Below are 26,432 nucleotides of genomic sequence, written 5' to 3' on the forward strand. Positions count from 1 at the left end.
TGAATAAAAGAATGAGAATCAGAGTTGCATTAGGCTTCTGAACACTGGATATAACTGGATGTAACTCTATGGTATGAACACATTGGTAACCTAACTTTCTTTCTCCTCCTGAGAAATCAAAGCAACAAGAAAAAATTAGAAACAACAAAATGAAAGAGGATTAAAAAAATATTGCCCCACTTTTTCAGCAAAGAGGTGTCAGACAAAATCTGTGGAACCCAAAAGAAAACCAATTAAAATTAAATAGAGGGGTGCCTGGGTAGCTCAGTCAGTTGAGCGTCTTGACTTTGGGTCATGGTCTGGCAGTTCATGGGTTCGAGCCCTGCACTGGGCTCTCCGCTGTCAGTCAGAGCAGAGCCCGCTCTGGATCCTCTGCCCTCTTCTCTTTGCCCCTCCCATCACTTGCACTCTTTCTCAAAAATAAATAAATGTTGAAAAAATAATAAAATTAAACAGAAAATGCAAAGAGAACATCAAGGGACCTCATGAGTAGCAGGCCTCAGAAAGTAGCAGCAAAGCATACTTCCTGAAAGGAGAAACTCATCCAGAAATGCAAATTCAATAGCCTATAAATCTAATAACTGAGGGGTAACGTAAGCTGAGCTTCAGCAGAAGTCACAAGTTGGGATGCAGAGAAAATGCACAGAGTATCTCTCTGAGAGGGCTCCTAACAGCACATCTCAGAAAGATCCAGCAGAATCTTACTCCATGAAGGTCAAGGGCTCATCGGTAAGTGCAAGGGCTCTGTCCTGTCTGCTGCTGCTGGTGAAGGGCCTGGGAATGCAGGGCTGGGAACAGAAATCCTTTCAGACTCAGCTTGGGTCAGAGGACCAAAGGGAGGAGGGCTACACAAAATCTTGTCAGAGGAGCCATGCTGGCTGGAATCTGTGGTCTCTGTGACTGCGAAGAGAGGGCTTCTGAACGGTCTGACGCCTGGCAGGGAACCCTGGCCCCTCCACCATCCATGAACTCACCTGCAAATAGCCGGACCAGGAAAAACCATGTCATTATAAATTAATGTTGAAGAAAGGCTATGGCAGGACATCAGCACAACGATAGTGTAAGAGAAAATGTGAAAAGAGCTACAAAAATTACAAATGCATCAAAGACATTTACAGGAAAATGATGTCATAGAACAGATGAAAATATTGGCCACACATTCTACCACAAAAGCAGTCTACCAAATACACATGTAGGAACTCATACATTAGTTTTTCCTTTGGCCCTTTTGCTGCATCTTTTATATTAAGACTGTTCTTTCCTTTTAAAGAACATAAAAATATTCACCAATGTTAATTTTTCTTTTATAGTTTCAATTTTAACTCTTAATTCCATCTTTAATTTTTTTTCTGGAATTTGGTATGAGGTAGGAATGTAACTTACAATTTTTCCATATACCAATTTTATTTGGGGATAGAGAAATGCATATTTCCAAAGTAAACATACCTCATGCTTATTTGGCTACTAAATTCTCTGACTTGATCAATCACTGATAATTAGGGTAGAATATATGTACAGCTTCTTCAGCAAGCTTTTTGCCCCATGAAGAGAACTAGTGATATTACAGACATCTCCTGGCCTGTCACTATGTCTCTGTGCTCACTGCCAGGGAGGCTGCAGATTCTCCAACAAAATCCAGTTAGATTCAGAACTGAAAATGCCTTGTTTCAGGTACCTATAAAAAGCAAATTTTTAAAAATAGGGCAAATTTATGGTACTGTTTTGTAATACTTTTAATAGTTGTATGTTATTTTTGTATCAACAAGTTTTTTGCTTAAAAATACAAATTGTAAAGAACCATTATTCATAAGGCGAGTTGGGAACTGTATAATTTATTAAGAATTCCAGCATAGGGTCACCTGGATGGCTCAGTCGGTAAAGCGTCTGACTCTTGATTTCAGCTCAGGTCAGGATCTCATGGCCGTGGGACTGAGTCCTATGTCCGGCTCTGCAATGATAGCACAGAGCCTGCTTGGAATTCTCTCCCTTTCTCTCTTTCCCTCTCCTGCTTGCACACACACATGCACTCCCTCTCTCAAAATAAATAAGTAAACAAGATTCATTAGGGAAGTTTAAAAACACGAAGTAAAATGAATCCTCTCTCCCCACACACGCAACATTAAAAAAAAATTATCAACAATTCTGTCATTCTTCAGTAACATTTACTGACTCCTTACTAAGTGTCTGAAACATCCCAAGCCTGCCTTACCTCATTCAAAACTCAAGAAAACCCAATGAACTACGTCAGTGGCAGAATTAGTACAAAGCTAATAGTTTCTATACAAGAATACCTTCCAAAAAAGGGGCCCTATCAATATCTTCATGTTTATTATGTTTTTGTAAAGTATGTAAAAATGTCTGTTTCTACCATAGTCAGTTAAGACTACTGTCTCTTTCCATTTCAACTGCCCCTTATTTGCATTTTCCCTTCCTGTTGTAGCGGAAGTAGAGGTGGCAGTAGGTATTTCTGAGATTTTGTTAAGGATTGACTGGAAATATTTTTTGTGCTTTGCAATCTCTCTGCCATATCTAATTACATTATTGCTGGCCATCTCCAGTTTGGGATGTCTTCTAAGAATACCCTGAATGTGGCCAATTCAAAAAATATTAAAGACATTCATTCTACAGAAAATTTGAAATGACCTAAAATCTCATAGCTCAGATATATCAAAGAAAGTCAATAGAGGTTTCCTCAAATTTGACAACAATCCTAAAAATGACACTGCATTACTAGTTGAGAGTTGAAAATTTGAAAGAAACCTCTGTGAGCTATCAAAAATAAAAGGCAAATTTCCATCAGCTTATGTTAGAAGATACTCCAAGTTAGTTTTCTGTTCCTCCTACAGAAAATGATAATTACATGGGACACCTGGGTGGCTCAGTTGGTTGGGTGTCCGACTTCAGCTCAGGTCATGATCTCGTGGTTTGTGGGCTCGAGCCCTGTGTCAGGCTCTGTGCTGACAGCTCGGAGCCTGGAACCAGCTTCGGATTCTGTGTCTGCCTCTCTCTTTGCCCCTCCCCCATTAGCACGCGCTCTCTCTCAAAAATAAACATTAAAAAAAATTAAAAAGAAAATTATAATACAAAGTTGTTAAATGAAGAGAGACTCCATGTGTATGATTTTCTTGGCCTAAGAAATACTTCAAATTGTATGTAACATGGTAGTCATAATTTTGTGGGTTTTTTTTCTTAAATAGAGCTTGCCAAATTTAGTAAGCAAAACCTACAAAACCTAGAACCATTCATGAAGTTATTACATTATTTTTGTTGAAAGGTTAATAAGTTGAAGTTCAGAGAGATCAATCAACTCTCCAAAGTCATGTAGATATTAAAAGGTGAAATATGACATAAAATCACATTTTCACTCCCCAAAATATTGAATAGAACCATAAGATAGTATTGGTTAACTGTTCATGACAAACTATGTGGCCATGGCAATTTTGTTGACCTCTGGAAACTTCAGAGGTTTTTGTGTACGAAAAAAAAAAACAAAAACAAAAGAAAGAGACAGATCCCACTAGGTCATCTTTACGTTGCCCTTCAAAACTAGGTCAATGGCATCTACCTTGAACTTAGTAGTGGGTGGAAGGCCCAATCTATCACAGGGTATGCAGTGAGGGTTGCTAGGCTTCCTGCACACATTCAAATTTATAAAAAATTGTTGATTTGTACTAGTATGGTTTTGCTCATAATGAAAATTCGCTCCCCTCCAATAATATATAGGAGTGAATCAGTGTAATTGCACTTAGGTTTCTGTTGAGTTTACCAACCTAGGACAAGAGAGAAACCATAGCTGTATACTACTACTACTGACTACATCATCAAACATGTCTAGACTGTTTTTAGTTTAATTAAAATTTTCTTTTGTGGGGTGCTGGATGGCTCAGTCAGTTAAGTGTCCGACTTTGGCTCAGGTCATGATCTCACAGTTCATCGGTTTGGGCCCCGCGTCGGGCTCTGTGCTGACAGCTCAGAGCCTGGAGCCTGCTTCAGATTCTGTCTCCCTCCCTCTTTGCCCCTCCCTCCTCTGTTCACACTGTTTCTCTTTCCTTGAAAAATAAACATTAAAAAATATATACTTTTTATTCCCTTGGATTTTCTTTCTTGATTTCACAACTTGACAGTTATTTGAGAAGTTATTTTTTCATTTATTTTCTCATGGATTCGTCCTTAGAAAATAACTCTAGGGGCACCTGGGTGGTGGCTCAGTTGGTTAAGCATCTGACTTTGGCTCAGGTCATGATCTTGCATTTCATGAGTTCAAACCCCGCGTCGGGCTCTGTGCTGACAGCTCAGATTCTGTGTCTCCCTCTCTCTCTGCCCCTCCCTCGCTTGCACTTGATCTCTGTCTCTGAAGAATAAATAAATGTTCAGAAAAAAAATTTTTTTCTTTTGAGATAACTCTAGATTCACATGTAGTTTTAAGAAATAATAGAGATACTATGTATCTTTTCCTCAGTTTTCCCTTGGTGAATCTTATGAAACTATAACACAATATCACAACCAGGATACTGATAGCGATATAATCAAGATGTACAACATTTCCATCAGCACAAGATCCTTAACACTGCCCTTTTATAGACACACTCACTTCCCTCTTATCCTTAACTCCTGGCAACCACTAATCTGTTCTCCATTTTTAAAATTTTGCATTTTGAGAATGTTACACAAATGGAACCCTACATTATGTAATCATTTGAGATTGACTTTTTTTTATTCAGAATAATTATATAGAAATTCATGTAAGTTGTTTTAAATAAGTTGGGGATGCCTGGCTTGCTCAGTCCGAAAGTATGCAACTTTTGATCTCAGGGTCATGAATTTGAGCCCCACGTTGGGCATAGTTCACCTTAAAAAATAAGAATAGTTTGTTCCTTTGTGTTGTATAGTATTCTATGCTGCAGATGTACCATAGCAATTTGTACATGTAGATATTCAGTTGTTTCAGCACCATTTGTTGAAAAGATTATCCTTTCTTGTTTTTGCTCCCGTGTTAAAGATCAGTTGATTATATGTTTATGGGTCTATTTCTAGGCTCTCTACTCTGTTCTGCAAATTTGTCTATTCTTTTGCCAATGCTAAACTGTCCTGACTGTCACATAGCAAGTTTTGAAGTCAGGTAGAGTTAATCGTCCAAAATTGTTCTTTTTCTTTAACAGTGTATTAGCTACTCTGGGTTTCTTCTGCCTTTCCATATAAACTTTAGAATCAGTCTGTTGATACCCACAGAATTATCTTGTGGGGATTCTGATTGGGATTACACTAAAACTATAAATAATGCTGGGAAGAACTGATATCTTAACAATACTGAGTCTTGCTATCCATGAACCTGGGATAACTCTCAATATATTTGGGTCTTCTTTGCTTTCTTCCATCAGAGTATTATAATTATTCTCATATAGATCTTTTACATATTTCGTTAGATTTCTACCTAAATATTTCTGGTAGACAACATATGGTTGGATCTTGTTGTTTTCTTAAATCTATTCAACAATCTCTTTTAATTGGTATATTTAGAACATTCACATTTATCCATATATCCACATTTATATATATATATCTACACACACACACACACACACACATATGTGTATATACAAATATATATATGTATATAATGGACTATTACTTGGTGATCAAAAAGAATGAAATAGTGCCATTTGCAACAACGTGGATGGAACTAAAATGTATTATGCTAAGTGAAATACGTCAGTTAGAGAAAGATAAGTATCATATGATTTCACTCATATGTGGAATTTAAGAAAGAAAACAGATGAACATAGGGGAAGGGAAGGAAAAATAAGATTAAAACAGAGAAGGAGGCAAACCATAAGAGACTCTTAAAGACAGAGAACAAACTGAGGGTTGTTGGGTGGGGGGATGGGTTAAATGGGTGATGAGCATTAAGGAGAGTACTCGGTTGGAATGAGCACCGGTTATTACACATAAGTGATGAATTACTAAATTCTATTACTGAATTATACTATATGTTATTATTACACTGTATATTAACTAACTTGGATTTTAAAAAAGAAAAAAGAACATTCACATTTAGAGTGATTACTGGTATAGATGGATTAATATATACTACTTTTCTATGTGTTAGCTTGCTCTTTCTTTTCTTTTGTGTTTCAGTCTTTTTTTTTTTAAACCTTCTCTGGTTTTAATTGAACATTTTATATAATTCTATTTTATTTCCTCTCTCAGCATCTCAATTATACTTGAAAAAACTTTTAGTGGTTAGGGCACCTAACCCAGCTCAGTTGGTTCGGTGTCTGACTCTTGTTGATTTCAGGTCAGGTCATGATCTCGGGGTTCATGAGATGGAGCCCTGTGTCGGGCTCTGCACTGACAGCATGCAGCCTGCTTGGGATTCTTTTCTCTCTCTCTCAAAATAAATAAACTTTAAAAAAAAATTTAGTGGTTACTCTAGCATTTGCAGCATACATCTACATACAACGAATCCACTTTCAAATAACATTGTTCTGCTTATTTGCCTTTATTGTTACTTACTGTATTTTCTTCCTTTCTAATATTATTCTAAGATTCCTTCTTTAATGGCTTCATTTGTTTATAGAACTTCCTTCAGTCATTCTTTTAGCAAAGGTGCATTGAGTTCAAATTTTCTTAAAGAAGTTTTCCTTTCATCTTGAAAATATTTTGAATTCTTCATTCCTCACGGGTATTTTCTCTGCATATAGCACTCTTTGTGGATAGTTCTTTCAGTACTTGGAAAATGATGTACCACCACCTTCCTGCCTCTTCCATCATTCAAATTATTTCTCCTTATACATAAGGTGTCTTTCTCCCTTAATGCTTTCAAGATTTTTGTCTTTAGGGGCACCTGTGTGGCTCAGTCGGTTGAGCGTCCAACTCCTGATTTTAGCTCAGGTCATGACCTCAAGGTTCATGAATTTGAGCCCCGTGTCAGGCTTTGCGGTGGCAGCACAGAGCCTGACTGGGATTTTCTCTCTCTCTCTCTCCCCTCACCTCCCTGTCTGTCAAAACAAATAAACTTAAATAAATATATATATATATACACACACACATATATACACACACACACACATATATACACACACACATATACACACATATGTGTGTATATGTGTATGTGTGTGTGCACATATATATATATATATGTAAAGAGATTTTTTCTTTAGTTTTCATAGATTTGATTCTGATATATGTTGTTTGGATTTCTTTGATTTATCCTGTTTAAAGTTCTTTTGGCTTTTGTTTTTCTCCTCCCCATAGCCAGCTTCTTGAATTGAGGTTCTGTCTTTGCTCAGTATGGGAAATTTTCAGGCAATATATTTAGGATTGTAATTTTAGGTAATCTCTACCTAACGTGGGGCTCAAACCTACAACCCTGAGATCAAGAGTCGCATGATCAGGGGCGCCTGGGTGGCTCAGTCGGTTGAGGGCCGAACTTTGGCTCAGGTCATGATCTCGCGGTCCGTGAGTTCGAGCCCTGCATCGGGCTCTGTGCTGACAGCTCAGAGCCTGGAGCCTGTTTCAGATTCTGTGTCTCCCTCTCTCTGACCCTCCCCCGTTCATGCTCTGTCTCTCTCTGTCTCAAAAATAAATAAACGTTAAAAAAAAAAAATTAAAAAAAAAAAAGAGTCGCATGGTCTGAGCCAGCCAGTCACCCCATCAGCCAACATTTCTTAATACACTCTTTCAGCCCTGCCCTTTCTTCTTCTTCTAGCTCTCTGATGACATGCATATTAGATCCTCTGTCATTGTCCCACAGGTCTCTATGGCTGGGCTCATTTTTTTTTTTTTTTTCCAGTCTATTTTCTGTTGTTCCAATTGGGTAATTTTTGTTCCATCTTCAAGTTCATGGATTCTTTCCTCTGTCTCATCCATTCTTCTGTTAAGCCTATTCATTTAGTTTCTTATTTAGGTTATTTTATTTTTCAGTTTTAAAATCTCCATTTGGTTCTTTATAGCTTCTATTTCTTGGCTGAGACTTCCTGTTTCTGTGCTGAGACATTCTGTTTTCATTTATTTTAAGCTTGCTCTTAATTGCTTGCTTAAGCATTTAATGATGGCTGCTTTAAAATCTTTGTCAGATATTTCTAACATCTCTGTCAACTTAGTGTTGCCATCTATTTTTTTTTAAGGTGTTCCTGGTTCTTGGAATGACATGTGATCTTTTATTGAAACCCAGACAGTGATGCCGGGGTGGCTCAGGCAGTTAAGTGTCTGACTCCTGGTTTGGGCTCAGGTCATGATCTCATGCTGTTAGCCTAGAGCCTGCTTGGAATTCTCTCTCTCCCACTCCCCTGGTTGCACTCTCTCTCAAAACCAACCAACCAACCAACCAACCAACCAACCAACCAACGAACCTAGACATACTGCCATACTGGTTGTTTTGAGATTCTACATCATAAACTTTCTACTTTAGTTGTTCTTCTCAGACACCACTATAGGAGCAGAAAGGGGATGTTGCTGTCATGTACTCCCAGGTGGTGAGGACGTCCAGGCCCCCTAGGTAACTTCTGTAATACCTGAGGTGGTGAGGGAAGGGCTTCTTATACTGGGCAAAGGTAAAAATCATGACTCTCCATTAGGCCTCCCCTGACACATCTCAGTGGGGGATGGGGATTAGGATTAGGATTAGGATTAGGGTTAGGGGTACTTCATTGTAAATTGGCCAGGATAGGAGTCCAGGCTCCCCACTTGGCCTTGGCGGCCTTGAGTGGGAGTGTGGCTACTGTTTTTCCATAGTATTTGCCTGAAATAGAGACGTTATTGTGTAAAATAATACGTTTTGTCTCGCTAGCCTGCCCTTTCCTGATCCTTTGACCATGACAAGGCAGGCATTTTTTTTTTTTTCTGTCTGCATCCATTGGCATTTCCAGATTGCTAGCTTGTTCAGCTTCTTCAGCCTGAGATATATGAGGCAAACAGAAAACTCCAGAAACTCACCACTCTGTGGTTCTATTGAGTTCTAAGGCCCCTCCCTACCTGGTCTGCCTTCTCTCCATCTTTCAATCTTCTTATGTGTTTATTTATATATAATGTATTCAGGGTTTTTAGTTATACACAGCAGGAGGAACAGGGCAAAGTACATTTCTCCATCCAGGTATTTTTGACTTGTGATTTTATCTAAAATCAATTTCTAGTGGACAGAGGTAGGTATTGATATTTATTCATTTTGGCAATCTGCCTTATTTATTGGTATGTTTAGACCATTTGTAGTTAATGTAATTACTACAATGGCTATATTTAAATCTACAATTGTATTTTGTTTATTCTGTTTTTTATTCTTCTGTACCTTTCCCTGCTCTGTTTTTCGATATTTGAATATTTAACAAAGTTCCATCAATTGCTTTTTTAGTTGTAACTCTGATTTTAATTTTATTATTACTAATTTTGTTAATGTTTACTTATTTTTAAAAGGGGGGGGAGGGGCAGAGAGAGAGAGAGAGACACAGAATCTGTAAAAGGCTCCAGGCTCTGAGCTATCTGCACAGAGCCCGACATGGGGCTTGAACTCAGGAATGGTGAGATCATGACCCAAGCCAAAGTTGGATGCTTCAGTGACTGAGCCACCCAGCCACCCCTAAAATTTTATTTTAGAGAGAGAGCATGCGAGCAGGGGAGAGGGCCATACGAGAGGGTAGAGAAAGAGAAAGAAAGAGAGAGAGAGAGAGAGAGAGAGAGAATTCCAAGAAGTGATTGGATTCTTATTCTAAGTTAGTTATTCTAAGAATTAAGATGTACATTCTTAACTTTGTTTCTACTTAATTAACATTGTATCATCTCATGTAATACATAGAAACTTTACAACCAAATACTTTCCTATACCATCACCTCCACTTTTTTATGCTCTAGTGTATATGATGAAACAATGTTATAACTTTTGCTGTATTTAATTTTTTTACAAATTTTAAGTAATTAACAATTTTAAGTAATTTCTACACTAACATGGGGCTCAAACTTACAACACCAAGATCAAGAGCTGCATGCTCTACCAACCGAGCCAAGCATGTGCCCTAATTTTGCTGTATCTTAAAGAAATTAACAAGAAAATGGTCTTTTATATCCGCTTATTTACCATTTCTCATGCTTTTTTGTCAAATCTGCACCACTTCTCAAAACTACTTGAACTTAAATACAACCAAAGTATACCACTGTCCCCCTTTGGGGATAAACATATAAATTATATAGTAAGACTGTTCTTGACCTTTCTCATTAACTCATAACAAGTATCATTTGGTACCAATGTGATTGGAAACTAAAACACAAATTTAAGTCATGAAACTGGGCAGTACAGATGAGAAGATGTTTGTGTTTCTGTTTCACATTATCATTTGTAATTTTTAAGAAATGCTAGATATTGAAATTCTTGCTGAAAATTCTGTCTAAAACTGTTAACATGTCTGAAATATTACATAAAACAGGCAATGTTTTCAACTCATTTTAAAGAATTACCCCAGTATGTCTTCAAAGTAAATGTGAAATTTTAGTTCATACCAGTATGTCTAAAATTAAAAACTGTATTTTATTTCCCTTAGAAGTCCACTGGGAAATAGGAATATTTGGTGAGATAACCAATTCATAAAAATAAATTCATATGTATGAAACTTCATTTACTGAACTTTCCTATGTGCTTGACATTGCTACTAACCAGGATTATAGACTCCTTTTAAGACACTCACTAGTAGGGGACAAAGGCAAAAATATTGCCTTCTTATAAGTGAATCAGAAAGGTTGAACTTTACTATCTTGAAGAAAGCGAGGAACGAGTGAAGGATTTTCAGTAGTAGAGAAATATGGTAACCTAACAGACCGGCTAACCCAACATCCACTCCCCTTTCTCCACTGTCTATATTCACTAAAGAAGCTAGAAAAGGTAGAGGTTCATATTCCAAACCTCTCTTGCAGTGAGAGATGGTCATGTTGACAAAGCTCTTGTCAGTAAAATAGAAATCTACTTGAAAAGGCTTCTGGCAAAGCTTTGATTTCCTGATGACTACACAGGGCTTGCTCCACCCCTTGCCTTCTTGGCTTAACTCCAGCCTGTCTACAACTGTGCCAGCCATCCTATAACCTGAAGGGGAAGACCAAAAGCATCCTAGATAACACAGCAATGAGACTATTGAGCCTGCAGCCATCTCCAGATTTCTTATTCAAGATTATAAACCCATTTAAGTGATTTAAGTTTGGTTTTCTGTCATCTGAGTCTGAATGTTTTTCTAACTAATAAAAATTGTAAGAATAAATGTGTATTTTAGAATGTCCATTCCTGAATTAGTGTGGAGGATGGGTTAAGAAAGGGGCAAAATGACTCTGGAAAACAGTGTGGAGGTTCCTCAAAAAATTAAAAATAGATCTACCCTAGCAATAGCACTGCTAGGAATTTACCCAAGGGATACAGGAGTGCTGAGGTATAGGGGCACTTGTACCTCAATGTTTATAGGACCACCTTCAACAATAGCCAAATTATGGAAAGAGCCTGAATGTCCATCAACTGATGAATGGATAAGGAAATTGTGGTTTATATACACAATGGAATACTACGTGGCAATGAGAAAGAATGAAATATGGCCTTTTGCAGCAACATGGATGGAACTGGAGAGTGTTATGCTAAGTGAAAAAGTCAAAGAGAGAAAGACAGATACCATATGTTGTCACTCTTATGTGGATCCTGAGAAACTTAACAGAAGACCATGGGGTAGGGGAAGGAAAAAAAAAAGTTAGAGAGGGAGGGAGGCAAACCATAAGAGACTCTTAAAAACTGAGAATAAACTGAGGGTTGATGGGGGGTGGGAGGGAGGGGAAAGTGGGTGATGGGCATTGAGGAGGGCACCTGTTGGGATGAGCACTGGGTGTTGTATGGAAACCAATTTGACAATAAATTTCATATTAAAAAAAAAACAAAAAAAGGAAGGGGCAAAATAAAGGTACTGAGACTTGTTAGGAAGTTATTAAAGAATTCTAAGCAAGAAAAACAAGGGCCTGAACTAAGGTAACTACAGTGGGGATAGTGAAGAAAATATAGATTACAGAGATATGTAAAAGATGTTAGAGATAGGGCAAAATGATGAAATAGTTTCAAGTGTCTTCTAAGTTTCTAGTTTGAGCAACAGGATGGATGTTTGTGCTGTTCTCTGAGACCAATATAGTGAAGGTCTGATAAGTTCAGGTTTGGACATACTCAGTTTGAGATACCTATGGGACAATGTGAAAATGATGAGAAGGAAGTTGACTATGGATCTTGAAGTCAAGAATGAAGTCTGGATTGAAGGAATCCTTACTTGACAGTAACCTTCATATAGAGTAGTACTGTCCAACAGAATAATGTAAGCCACATATACAATTCTAAAGTAAAAATAAATGGATAATATTAATTTTAATATTTTATTTACCTCAATATAACCAAAATATTTTTCAACATATTACCAATAATTATTAATGTGATATTATACATGCTAAGTCTTTAAAATCTGATGTGTATTTTACATGTAAAGCACATCTGTTAATCTGAATGCCTTTTTTATCACAAATACTTGATTTATATATAAATTTCATAAAATTTAGTTGAAAAATAGATTCATATACTCAAATTATTCCAGTTTTCTAATAACTGAAAGAAAAGAATATTTTCCAAGAAAATAATTACATCCATAATGAAAAAAATCCCATTCATCTTTTTAAAAAGAATTGATTTGCCTTCAGAGCAAAAGCATATCAATTTGAAGACTGTATTTGTCTAAGTAAATTCGATTAATTTTGGGTCAGCTCAGTACTGTTAACATCAAATTCAGAATTATGGAATAAATTTAAAAGCAAATTAATCAATAAATAAAACATTTTTCAAATTTTCTTATAGTTTACATAGTAAATTTACATAACAATGTCAAATACAGTTAAAAGTTTGTGCATACGGACTCATATTAGAAAAATGTGTGAAATTATTTATATTTATTTTTAAAAGTTTCTATTTCAAAATAAATTTTAGTGCTTGTCTAAGTAGGACACAAATAGGCTTTTTCTTTTCCTTGCAGCTTCAAATTTAGATCACTGGGGAGATCTAATTTAGATTCAATGGGGAGAAAACCACCATTTACTCTTTTTTCTTTTAACTTTTTTTTAAAGTAAGCTCTTGTCTAACATGGGGCTTGAATCCATGACCCCCCGATCAAGAGTCACATGCTCTGCCAACTGAGCCAGCCAGTTGCCTCCACCATTTTCTCTTTATAAGTATTAAATAATTGGCTAGCATTTTTTTGTTGTTAAAGAAAATCCTGAACTAGTGTTAACATTACAGTAAGTTTTTACTTCCACAGTTCAACCAACTGGCACAGTACATAAGATCACTAAATTCATTCTTCTAATTCTTTCAGCAATCCTTTAAGCTGATGTTGATTCATAGTGTTTGCACTTATACAATGAATATTTAACTGTATCCATGACACCTTTCATAGAGACCATTTCAGAAAATTGACAACTATCTTCAAAATGTATCATACAGGTAGAATGAACCAATAAGGGAAATGTCTCATCTAAAAATTTCAATAAAGTATGACATTTTACCTAACCTGGCTGGAGTACCATTTACTGTGATAGAAGTAACTTTTTTCTCATCTAGTTGAAACTCCTGTGACAAATGTAAAAGATTAAAAAATAGCTACACAGGGGCACCTGGCTGGCTCAGTCAATAGAGGAAGCAACTCTTGATCTTGAGGTTGTGAATTCAAGCCCCACATTGGGCACAGAGCTTACAAAAAAAAAAAAAAAAAGCTACACAAGGGTCATTTTTTTAGGCCACAAATTCAAACTATTGCTTCATAAACGTTTAAGTCCTGTAAGACAAAATGCACTCCAAGTTTCACCTGAGTTGCATCTATTACATAACTCATCCAAAAAAAAAGGAATTTTTCAGATTTTAAATCAATTTATCTTTTATATGTAAGAAAGGTCTTGTATTGTATAAACAAAGTTTGGTTACTTAACTAAGGACTCTGCACTTTCCTAATAAAACATTTTTTAGGCTTTACCTCATAATTTTCTAACAATTTCTATTACTGAATATTTCACTATCTATCCATCTAAAACCAGTTCTATTTCATGTAAAAATTTAAGCTGTTTTATAGCTGGCCAAACTTACAAGCTCAACTCGTTTAAAAATTGCTAAAAAAATGTTTTGTTCAACATTTAATTCTGATTTCAAGTAGCTAAATTTCAATTCTTTTTGACTTTGAAAGATTTCATTCAGTCATTATGCATTTGCTGAAACAGTCTCAATATTACCCAGTCTACTGTCTTTGTTAAGTAACAGCTTGTTTTCCTCTGCCCACAGCCACTGCAATTACCATTCATCATGAAATCTGTAACGTACCTTCTTCCAGCTTGTTTACTGTTCCAGTTGTAGTACTAGCTTCTGCATCTCTACTTCTTTTTCAGTATGCCTTCATTTTAAATTTAAAAATGTGTTCATATTCATGTCTAAACTAGAAAAATAATTACAATTAAAATAGGTATTTCAATCTAATTACCAGTATGATTTATATAAGTGTCACTAGTTCCTGTTGTCTATATAAAATACTCAGATAAAAATGCTATGTTATATCAGTTCATAGAAAAAAAGTTATGTACACTGAATCTGCTGACACCAATTCAGTGATGTGTTTTTATGTAATACTAGACATGACACATGAGTCTGACAGGCACGCTACAAGAATCATAAGCAAGGTAACAAATGTATTTCTAAAAGTTGAGTTTTTAAAATACTTTACACTTTTTTATATTTAATTGAAATTAAAAATTTGCTTAGTCCTACTGAGCTCATTTCAAGTGCTTAATAGCCACACGTGCTAGAGATTACTGTATTAGCACAGATACAGAAATGAGAAAGAGCCAAAAGGTTTGCAATTTTTATTTCATTTTGCATCCATATAATTTCTAGGGCTTAGAACTTGACTAGGTTGTTATTCTTTTGCATCTTAAGTAAAAAGTAAGACAGCAAAAGTGGAAATGGCTGGATGTTCTGTACAGAATATATATCATGGCCCTCTAGCAGACGTGGGCTAATCTCTAACTATGTAACTCCTAAAAACAATCAACTTTAGCTTTTTGGAGAATGCCTTTTAAACAACATGTCAATAAAAGTTTAACAATTGACTTTCAAAGAATTTTTTATGTATAAGAGATGTATAGCACACAATTTACAAATGATAAAAACATACACAATACCCTTTATTGTAAGTTCCATATAGCCAACTGATTCTCACAGAAGGCTTTTGCTGATTTTTGCCTAACTCTTTTATCTGTAGCCAACCTATGGTTACAATTTGACCAGGACGTTACAAATGGAGTTGCATCCCAATCTGCTAACTACTTCCCCAATAAATTTATTGTCATTAAATCTGATATGTGATCTATTGTTAAGCTATTTCTCACCCTTGTGCAAATTATATTCATTAAATTGAAACCTCTTTCAGCTTCAGCATTATTGATTGCAATAGTGTTAACTATCTTTTTAGCTTTTTATATAGCTATAGTATAGGAATTGAAACATTGTTTGATTTTATATTATCATGTACAAATTCTCGAAAATCATTCAAATCAATTTCATATTTTAAAATTTCACATAGATGAAATAATTTTTTTTCACCAGCTATCCATGGTGAAGTTATTTCTTCATAAGGCCATGTAGAAGGTTCTAGCAAGTCAAAATAATTAAAAATACTTTCGTCATGGTTTCTGTCAGATAAAAGACATAAATGCATGTGTTCAATTATATTTTCTAGTAACATACTCCTTGGAAGAGCATTAAATTCATTGTTTTTATTAAATGGAATATCTTTAAACTTATCTGACTTAATCAAACCCTCAATTTGAGACTCATGCTTTCCAGTACTGATTTTAAATTTTCCAAAGCTCTTATGGTGCGTTTGATCAATTTTTGTGCTTTGTGAATGTTAGTTGATCTTGACTGTAATGCAGTTGAAAGTAGTGAAAATTCTTCAAGAATGTCAATCATTAAAGCAAGGTCTTGTAAGAAATTAATGTTAGATAATCTCTTTGCCAAACCAGAACAAGAATGAGAAAAATGCATATATAATACAGGATATGCATGCCATACAGCAGTAGCAGCTTGTAAACTACATGCTGTCCATCTTGGTCCCATTACCCGGCCAATTTTAACAATTTCAATTTCAAGATCTTTAGCTACATTTTCTAAAAGCTTGTTTTGATTTTTATTAGACTGGTGATAAATGGAATAAATTTTATCAAGAAATAGTTTAAAATGATTAACTTGTTTTATTTCAGATATTGAATCATCAAGTGACAACTGTAATCGATAATTTAAACAGTTCCAAATAATGATTTTAGGAAAATATTCTAACAACTTTGTAGCTACTCCAGACTTTCTTCCCAGCATTGTATTAGCACCATCAGAACAAAATGCAATTAAATTTGCTTTCAAATATTCATTAGTAAACCCACAATCATTTAAAGTATTCAATAACGTATTGACAATAAACTCTGCTGTGGCGGAGACCAATTCTTTTAAAGCAACGAACAACATAACTGGTGCGGGAGCCAACTGAACTGTGCATTGGAGATAAATCACTAGAGTGCTTTTCTTTGAAACTGTAGATGCCTCATCAATTATGATGCAGATTTTGGCATTCTCTTCTATCATATTCTTAAATATCTTCATTTTAATTTCTTTTGCAATATGCTCTGCTATTCTTGTTGCACTGTATCGCGTATTTAAACAGCTGACCTCTCCATTTTTCTCTTGTAATTCTATTGCCCCCTCAATATCAAAGGTCTATTATGTTTTACTAAACTATAAACTGTATTGAAAACTTTTATGGTAGCATCAGTATTTTTATTTTTTTTTTTATGCACTAAATTAGAAATTGAGTCATTAACTGATTCCTTCAACAGATCCTGAATTTTACCATGGGCTTTAGAAACATCGTGTTCCCTAATTTTTTTCTGCAGAGAAGCTTGTGTAGTAGTTTTATTACTGCCATTAGGGGTTACTAAATATGCAATCCCTTCCTTGGACACATGGACATGCATTTCTGCTTTTGATCCCAAATGCCGAACTGTTGAACAATCCTTACATCCTAATTTACCTTCTTTTATTTCAAGCCATTTGTACTGTTCTGTAAACATAAATGCTTGTTTTTCATTCCAACAATCTGGAAGCACAAGATTATCTGTTTCTTCCTTTGATGAACATGATGGATTTTCTTCAATGACTGGTTTTTCAACATATTTTGAAATTTGATTCCTCTTAGACAGTCCACAATGATTTCTGTTATCATTTCTTTCTGTGTCTGTTTTCACCTTCTTCACATTTAAAAAATGCAAAAAATCTCCCTGTCGTTTTGGCATTTTAGGGAACAGAATCTGAAAAATAATTTTACATATATAAGTCAAGTTCACAATAACACTTTAAGAGTTGATGTAAAAGTTTCTGTTAATGGGGGCGGCTGGCTTAGTCAGTTAAGCATTGACTCTTGATTTCGGCTCAAGTCATGATCTCATAGCTCATGAGTTCAAGCCCTGAGTGGGGCTCTGTGCTGACAGTGTGAAGCCTGCTTGGGATTCTGTCTCCCTCTCCGCCCCTCCCCTGCTCACATGGTCTCTTTCAAAATAAATAAACTTAAAAAAAATTAAATAAAATAACCTGCAGGTGCCTGGGTGGCTCAGTCAGTTAAGTGGCCAGCTCTTGATTTCAGATCAGGTCATGATCTCATGGTCTGTGAGTTCGAGCCCTGTGTTGAGCTCTGCGCTGAGTGTGGAGCTTGCTTGGGATCCTCTCTCTCTACCCCTCCCCCACTTTCTGTGGGTGTGTCTCAAAAATAAATATAAATAATAATAAAAACTTACAGGGTGCCTGAGTGGCTCAGTTGGTTAGGTGTCAGACTCTTGGTATCGGCTCAGGTCATCATCTCGTGGTTTTATGAGTTCAAGTCCTGCATTGGGCTCTCCATGGGCAGCGTGGAGCCTGCCTGGGATTCTCTCTCCCTTTCTCTCTCTGTCCCTTCCCTGCTTGTGCTGTCTCTGTCACTCTCAAATAAACAAACTAAAAAAACAAAAAACAAAAAAACAAAAAAAAAACTTTAAAAAAAAGAGAAAGCACTCTAGGTTGAAGTAACAGAGCCCTATATCTAAAAAAACAAAAATAACCTCATTAAAAAAATTTGTTAATGATTTTAGAAATAAATTTTAAATCACTTACCTTGCCTTTCAGTTTGTACCTATGACTTCAATACGACTTGCTATTTGTTGAAAAATTCACTACCATGTTGTTTTCTTAAGTTTATTTATTGTTTATTTTTTAGTAATCCCTATACCCAGTGTGGGGCTCAAACTCACAACCCTGAGATCAAGTCACATGCTCCTCCAACTGAGCCAGCCAGGCACCCCAGTTTTCAAAATTTTATAACCAGTAATGTCATGAAATCTGACTACAAATGTTTATCATCCAACAAAGAAGCTGCTCATATGATTTAAAAATGAGTATAGTTCCAATATGAAAAGTGGTTAACGTTTTAACGAATAAGGTAAAAAGTGAAAAAAATGAAGATTTATATCAGAACTCTACTCAGTCACCAATGATATCAACATCTTTGTTGAATCAAAGGAGAATTTTCAAATAATGCAAGTTTTCCTCAATTGTTCATATTACATACAGTTTAGTAATTTACATCTTTTGGCTTACTCTACATTAACATTTTATCCATCACTTTCTGAAGTTCAGATAATCAATAAATAATTAATCAAGCCCCAATTTTGAGTTTGCTGATTACCGTGGTGTAAATACTCCAATTATGTTGCAGGAGGAGTATGCTGTTATAAAATATTTCTATCATACAGATACAACAGACGTAAATAAATAAAGTTATGAGGAGTTTTGAGTATTTACTACCTTAAATGTAGTAATTTATTTCCTTGTAGGTTTATACACTTTAGTTTTTAATAGCGGCTATGTTTAACAAATCAGCTCATAAAACTCCTGAAAATCGAACCATCAGTTCTTGCAAGCCAGTTCAAGCCACCTCTAACACATTTTGCACTTGATGACAGAACTGAAAAACCACAGATATAATGTACTTACATCACTATGATAGATGCTAGGCTCTTCATCATCACCACAGACCAGATCAGTGTATTCAAGAACAGGTTTTGATGGTCCTTCCTAAAAAAGGATTGAGCTAATTCACAAGTCATGAAAACCATTCAAACCAAACTTGCATTTACAATCAATAGGTTTTTGTTGTTGTTGTTGGAATTAGCAAGAATTCCTCCAGAGAGGAAGTCTTGTAGGTGGAACAGAATAATCAGAAACAAAAGCAGCACATGAAAGACTCGGAGGAGATGAAGAAGTAACAATGACAAAACCCAAAGAAAAACTAAATCTACATAGAGGAATAAAACCATGTGGATTCCTTTGAAAACGGGAAGAGTACAGGGATGGTATTAAAAAGACAGAGACAGGGGCACCTGGGTGGCTCAGTCGGTTGGGCGTCCGACTTCAGCTCAGGTCACGATCTCACGGTCCGTGAGTTCGAGCCCCGCGTCCGGCTCTGGGCTGATGGCTCAGAGCCTGGAGCCTGCTTCCGATTCTGTGTCTCCCTCTTTCTCTGCCCCTCCCCCGTTCATGCTCTGTCTCTCTCTGTCTCAAAAATAAATAAAAAACGTTAAATATTAAAAAAAAAAAAAGACAGAGACAGACCTCATGGTAGTGTATTTTTTAAATGTATGACTATCAATAATCTTTTAGTTATCTAAGCTCAAAATCGCATAGTTCTTCAATAGCTCTGCTTTATCTTCCACATCCTACACAAGCAAACATGAAGCCCTGATTTTCTCAATTCTTTCTTTACATACATACTACCTGCAACACACATGAGGCCTTAAATACCTGGCTCAAAAACCTAGATTTTATTCTATAGGTAAATGAATCAATCAATAGTGTTGAGATAGGAACAACAATTAGAGCTCTGTTTCAAGATGAGGAAAGTATGAAGTGTGGGAAGACTAGTAACAAGATAATCCAGACAAATAGTAATGTACTGAAATAGAGTGAAGACCAACAATGAGGAAGTACAGTCTTCTGTATATATATTTTAGTAAAATTTATAACAAAGGGCTCTTTCTGTACCCCCAAATTTCTATCATTCCTTTCTTTCAGGATATTGTGTTTATTTAGCTGCACATACATATATATTTATATGGCAGAACACAAAGGAGATGCTCTAATGCAGAATGAAGGCTGGAAAGTAATTTATAGGAGAAGACTAAGGAATCCATACTAGAATACATCAAGTGGTAACATACTTTTTTTTTTTATGTTTATTTTTGACAGATTGCAAGCGGGGGAGGGGCTAAGAGAGAGGGGGACAGAGGATCCAAAGCTTGAATGTGGGCCTTGAACTCATCAACTGTGAGATCATGACCTGGGCAGAAAGACACTTAACTGACTGAGCCACCCAGGCACCCCAGTAACATACTTCTTGATAAAAGATATAAAAGGAACACAAAAAAATGTTCTTTTTGTATCTGAAGAATCCTCAAGCAGAGAACCATACCCAGCAGCATTTCATCTTTACTAGATGGTAATATAAAAAACATGAAGAAATAAGCACATCCTGGTGGAACCCAGCACAGAATGGGGTTACAAAGGGAAGTAAATTCTGTTTCTGAATGTATTTTATTTAATTTTATTATTTTTATTTAAAGAGTTTTTTAAGAGCTTATTTATTTTGAGAGAGAGAACGTGCACACAAGCAGGGGACAGGCAGAATGAGACAGAGAATCCCAAGCAGGCTCAATATTGTCAGCACAGAGCCTAACTTGGGGCTCAATCTCATGAACCGTGAGATCATGACCTGAGCTGAGATTAAGAGTCGGACACCTAACCTACTGAGCCACCCAGGTGCCCCTCTGAATATATTTTAAAGTAGAATTAAATTAAAAAATAAAGTAGAATTAAATTATCAGTTTTGTGTGTGTGTGTGTGTGTGTGTGTGTGTGTGTAACCATTTAAAAGCAACAGAAATATTTTTACCCTCTTTTTTCTTAGATTTTAATGTTATACTTATTTATTTTGAGAGAGAGACAGTGTGTGAGCAGAGGAGAGGGGCCTAGGAAGAGAGAGAATCCTAAACAAGCTCCATGCCACCAGCGCAGAGCCCAACATGGGGCTCAAACCATGAACCATGTGATCATGACCTGAGCCAAAATCATGAGCTGGACATTCAACCAACCAAGCCACCCACGTATCCCTACTCTCCTTTCTGATACTGCAATTCTACTTAGATCCACATAAGCATACTTCCAAAATACTGCCAGGAATGATATTGTGAATATCACAATAAAGTGGGTCAAATGAATTTTTTGGTTTCCCAGTGCACATAAAAGTTATGTCTATATAATACTGTAGTCTTTTAAGTGTGCAATAGTGTTATGTCTAAAAAATACATACACAGCTTAATTAAAAAATACTTTATTGCTAAAAAATGCTAAACATCATTTGATCTTTCAGTGATTTATCACTGATCACAGATCACAACAAAATAATCATGAAAAAGCTTGAAATACTGTGAGAATTACTGAACCATGACAAAGACACAAGAGTGAGCAGATGTTATTGAGAAATTGTGCCAACTGACTTGCTTGACACAGGGTTGCCACAAACCTTCAACTTGTAAAAAACACAGCATTTGTGAGGTGCAATAAAACATGGTATGCCTATGTAATTCATTTCTCCTTATGGAGCTGTCAAATATTTGATCAATTTTTAGAAACAAGGCTAAATAAGAGGTTCTATCAAGTTGGAGGTACAAAACTCTGGATGCAAAGATACAGGGGCGCCTGGGTAGCTCAGTCGGTTGAGCGTCCGACTTCGGCTCAGATCATGATCTCGCAGCTCGTGACTTCGAGCCCCACGTCGGGCTCTGTGCGACAGCTCAGAGCCTGTTTCGGATTCTGTGTCTCCCTCTAGCTCTGTCCCAACCCACTCGCATTCTGTCTCTGTCGCTCTCAAAAATAAATAAACATTAAAAAAAAATTTTTTTTTAAAAAGATACAAAAGATTCTCTGTATTTAAAATTAAATTCAAATTAAGAGTTTTAAACCTCAGTAAGCAACTCAATCAGACAGCAACTCGGTAAGAATTTAGAATATAATACTTTAATCCACAGAGTGTTACACAAACCTGTACCTATTCATTTTTCCAACCTTAACTTTGTAGAGTCCTTCCATTTCTCAAAGGCATGTGTCATATAACATCTATGCCACTCCTAGTTCTGGCTGCACAAAATATCATGAAGATCATAATGTCCTATTCGCTTTGACTTTTATACCAGTCAGGAGGAACCAAAATTATTTTTCCTGAAGACCCATGAAATACTCTTTCCAAATACTTTTCAGTACAAAAACAGACACTGTGGATCTTCAATTTTCATAGTTACATCATTTACTCCACAACACAGGGAAGGCAGAGTTAGCATACAACCTCTCTTTGTACCCCCAAATTTATAAAGTACCAAGTGTCAAAAAAAAGGGGGAGTACCATGTGTACAATTGATGGGCAAGAATGTCACAGAAATAATCTTATAAAGAATTTCTATATGACCCTACAAGAAACAACATGTTAACACCACAACGTTTAAAGATGAGAATTTATTTGATTTAAAAAACAATTTATGAAAAAAATTGTGGTTTATCAGGTTGCCCTAAATCTACAGCAATTCAAGAACAAACATACATTAAACAGGCACTCATTTAAAAAAAAAATTATACACCTTTCACAGCAAACCTCAAGTAATTACTGGTTTGGACAAGTTTTTAGGTAGCTAAGACACCACTCTAAGCTGAGTCTTTGCAATTCTTTACAGTTTTGGGTGAAAATCATCTCCAAATACGTCACAACCCCCACTCTGCCTAAACCAAGGCTTTACAAACTGTGGTTCAGAGATTCATATGTCCTTTCATCTTTCCAAAAGGAAGACTCCTAGGTCCCACCTACAAATTCTGAGTCAGTGGGTATGGAAGGGTGAGGCCCCGCAATCCGCACATTTACGCTTGGTAATGCTTAAAGACCACTGACCCGAAGGGACGAAATTCTGGAAAATATGTGTGTTCCTGGTGATGCAGGGATCTCCATATGAACATCAGCTCCTGCACTATGCTGTAACAAACACCATGATCTCACAGGTCAGGGAAGTCTTCAAGCTAGTCGCCTTCATGTTATGCAGCTACATAACGCTCAGATTTTGAGTTCTTGCAAGCCTTCTTGTTCTCTACCTCCTTCCTCATCATCACCTGTCCTCTCTCCCTCGCCTGCATCGTCATCTGTTACAGGACAACCTTGTCCCTCTTGGAAACACGCCTAGACTAAGCATTAAAACAGCGCTAAGTAAACGCACGAGAAGCGTGATGGAGTGAGCACCACGGACTTTGGCAGTCTTTGTGACGGCTACCGCAGCTGCTCAGAGGCCTCTTTGGGTAAATTTCCTAATCCTACGCCACGCTCCTCGGTGTCTAGTACCTATCAGACGTTCATACACAGTTGCTCAATGAGGAGTGGACAGGTGCAGTACAATCACATAATGGCTTACCACGCGCAGTCTTGGAACTCTAGGAAAAACCCGAATGTCGTTGCTACTTACACTAACAAACTGAATGTCATCTTCATTTTCATCCGTTGTTGACTCAGATGCCTCGGGCCCAGCTGGAGGGACAGATTCTATTATCTATAAAAATAAGCCAAAACACGCTTATCTATACAGCCACGTAACGTACTTGGTGGAAGAGACTTTCCCAAAAGGAACGAAAAAGAAAGAGCTTTTTAAAACAACGAGCTCTTGAGGAAACCTAACAGCACAACTGCATGCAAATCCGACTAAGAACAGAACTCCATGGAGTCGCGTTCTGCCTCTGCAGACGCGGAGCCATGGGGAGCGGACGCCGAAAACGACTCCCCAGCCCCTGCGAATTCCCCTATCTGCTCGAGGAGGAGGGATGCGCGCTCACCGCCGAAGAGCGATCCTGTCTCAAAATGTCGCTCTCGCGGGCAGAGCGGCTCCCCGTGCCCCAGGGAGCACCGGGGCCGGCGTAGGGGACCGGGGGCGGCCGGGCGGCCATTGTTACCGCTGGGTCGTCGTTCGGACCCGCACCAGGCCCGAACGCTGGGCTCGGCCCGAGACGCCGAGGCTTTCGCCCCGCGGGCGCACAGCAGGCCGCACACTCAACAAAACACAAAGCTCTTTCGCGGCGCGGCTGAGAACGCCGCGGCCCGACGCTCCACCACTCACCTCCGACCCCGGGTCTCCCATTTCTCCGACGGCCTAACTTGACAGCATCACCGCTGCTGCGATCGCCGCCGCCACGACTTCCCTTCCCGCCCAGCACCGCTTCGCGCCGCCGTGACCCGCCCCTGCGTGGACGGCGCCGCCGCCGCCGCCGTCGACGCCACCGACGCCGCGGGCGGAAAGAGGTGCGAAACCGCTTTAAAAGGAGGAGCGGCCGGCTCTGGCCCGCTATCCCCCGGAGTCTCTTTCGCACAGTCCCGGCCTGCCTTCTCCGCGCCGCGCAGGAACCTGGGAGTTGTAGTTCTAGTGCCGCCCGAGACCGTCCCGCGTATATTTGAAAAGTGGAAAGGAACTCTGAGATGCGGCGGTTGCGTTCCTCTAGGCTTTTACGGTACCAAAGTAGTATTAATAGATGGCTTTTCTTTCTTAATCTGTCTCCCTCTCCCCACCTTTCTTCTACTTTTTAATTTTTTTCTTCTCCTCCTCTTTCAATACAAATATGGTTCTAGATAATTTAGATCAGTAGTGTTAAAATGTTCTTTCGTTGTTTGCTCAGATACTTCCTTACTAAATAGTGGCCAACTTTTTTGTTTTCAGTATTTACACATTAACGAATGTGAACAGATACAGTTTATGAAAACATGTGTTAACTGAGAATATACTTTTAAAGCTTTTCCTCCTAGCCCTATCAGACCAAGATCACCTAACCTATCTTTGGTCCCACAAAATCCCCTTTATGATTTTGACAGTGGTCTACAATGCGTGAGATCACACAGCAGAGGAACTAAGGCATCTCACAAGAGAAAGCAATAGAGTAATTAGGAAATTTTTAGGAAGGTAGAGGTAGATGAAATTTAAATGAAACAGTATTTTGATAGATTCAAAGCCAATTAGGGCTGTGTGTAAGAGTTCAACATCACGTCTGGACTACAATTTGGACCCAGAGTCCTGTTAACTTAAAAACTACAAAATTAACATACATACTAATTGTTGGCCCAGAACCCTCTTATCTGAAGCCTTGCACTTGGTTTGATATGTGGCTTGTTCTCTGTGTGTCAGTGACCAGCCAAGGAAGGGCTATTTCATTCTTACTGATAGATTTTCAAACAAAAATGTTGTTACTCTATGAGTTTGGGAACAAATTTTCTCAATGTGTAAATAAGATAGTAGTAGTCACCAAGGTCACCTTGCTTCTACAAGTGCAGTATTTCTTTGGGAGTAATACTGTTAATTTTTCAGCTGACTTTATCTATGTCTGTTATTTATGCCCAGCAGATATTTACTTTCTCATTTGAAGTCTTGTTTTTGCTGGTCTAAAGGAGAACATGGTGTTTGATTACTTACATCCTAGCTAGTATTTGATGAATCTGTTTGCATTTCCACAAAGTGGACTAAAACTGCAGGTGCATTTGTACCAGCTAATTTGGGACTTGGAGATGAAAATTGAGAAAAAGAAACATCTGCCAAGATGATAGACTCAAAAGCTGTATGTAAATTAACCATTTTTAAATCTCTTAAAAGTCTAGGAGAGATTTGCATTTAAACAATTTCTTTAATGTGCTGGTGGGATTTCAGTGGAACAAGTACTTTGAAAGGTTGCAGGTGGGAGTCATTTAGTTACATTCTTGGAAAACAGGCAGTGATTATGTGGCTGGAGCCCAAATATGGTTATGCCTTTCAATTCAGTAATTGTTGCATGGATAGTCTTTTCCATTTTAGATATTCTAATAGGTATGTAGTGATATCCCATTGTGATTTTAATTTGTATTAACCTAATTACTAATAATGTTGAAAATCTTTTTATACATTCGTTTGCCATCCATGTATCTTCATCGGTCTTGTCTGTTAAGATCTTCTGCCCACTCTGTAAATTATTTTCTTGTTATTGAATTTTAAGAGTTGTTTATTTATTCCGGAATCAAGTCCTTTAACACATATGTGATTTCCAAATATTTTCTTCCAGTCTGTGGCTTGACTTTCCATTTCTTAAAATTGTCTTTCAAAGAGAAGTTTTACTTTTGATTGAGTTTAATTTGCCAATTTTTTGCTTTTCTTGATCATGCTTTTGGTGGTATATCTAAGAAATCTTTGCCTAAACAAAGTTACAAACATTTTCATCTTTGTTTCCTT

General features: G+C 37.2%; 1 protein-coding gene across 1 annotated transcript; it reads right to left on the minus strand.

Moving 5' to 3' along the window:
- Window positions 1-14,875: 14,875 nt before the first annotated feature.
- Window positions 14,876-24,626, minus strand: KIAA1586 (KIAA1586 ortholog). Its single transcript, XM_053222632.1, is given in 7 exon segments — window positions 14,876-15,516; window positions 15,519-15,886; window positions 15,889-16,794; window positions 16,797-17,388; window positions 19,103-19,183; window positions 23,661-23,744; window positions 24,306-24,626. Coding segments are annotated over 7 exon segments (2,355 nt in total). The 5' UTR covers window positions 24,327-24,626; the 3' UTR covers window positions 14,876-15,213.
- Between the last annotated feature and the right edge of the window lie 1,806 nt (window positions 24,627-26,432).

The sequence above is a fragment of the Acinonyx jubatus genome, chromosome B2 (assembly GCF_027475565.1).
Source record: "Acinonyx jubatus isolate Ajub_Pintada_27869175 chromosome B2, VMU_Ajub_asm_v1.0, whole genome shotgun sequence".
In the NCBI taxonomy this organism is placed as follows: domain Eukaryota; kingdom Metazoa; phylum Chordata; class Mammalia; order Carnivora; family Felidae; genus Acinonyx; species Acinonyx jubatus.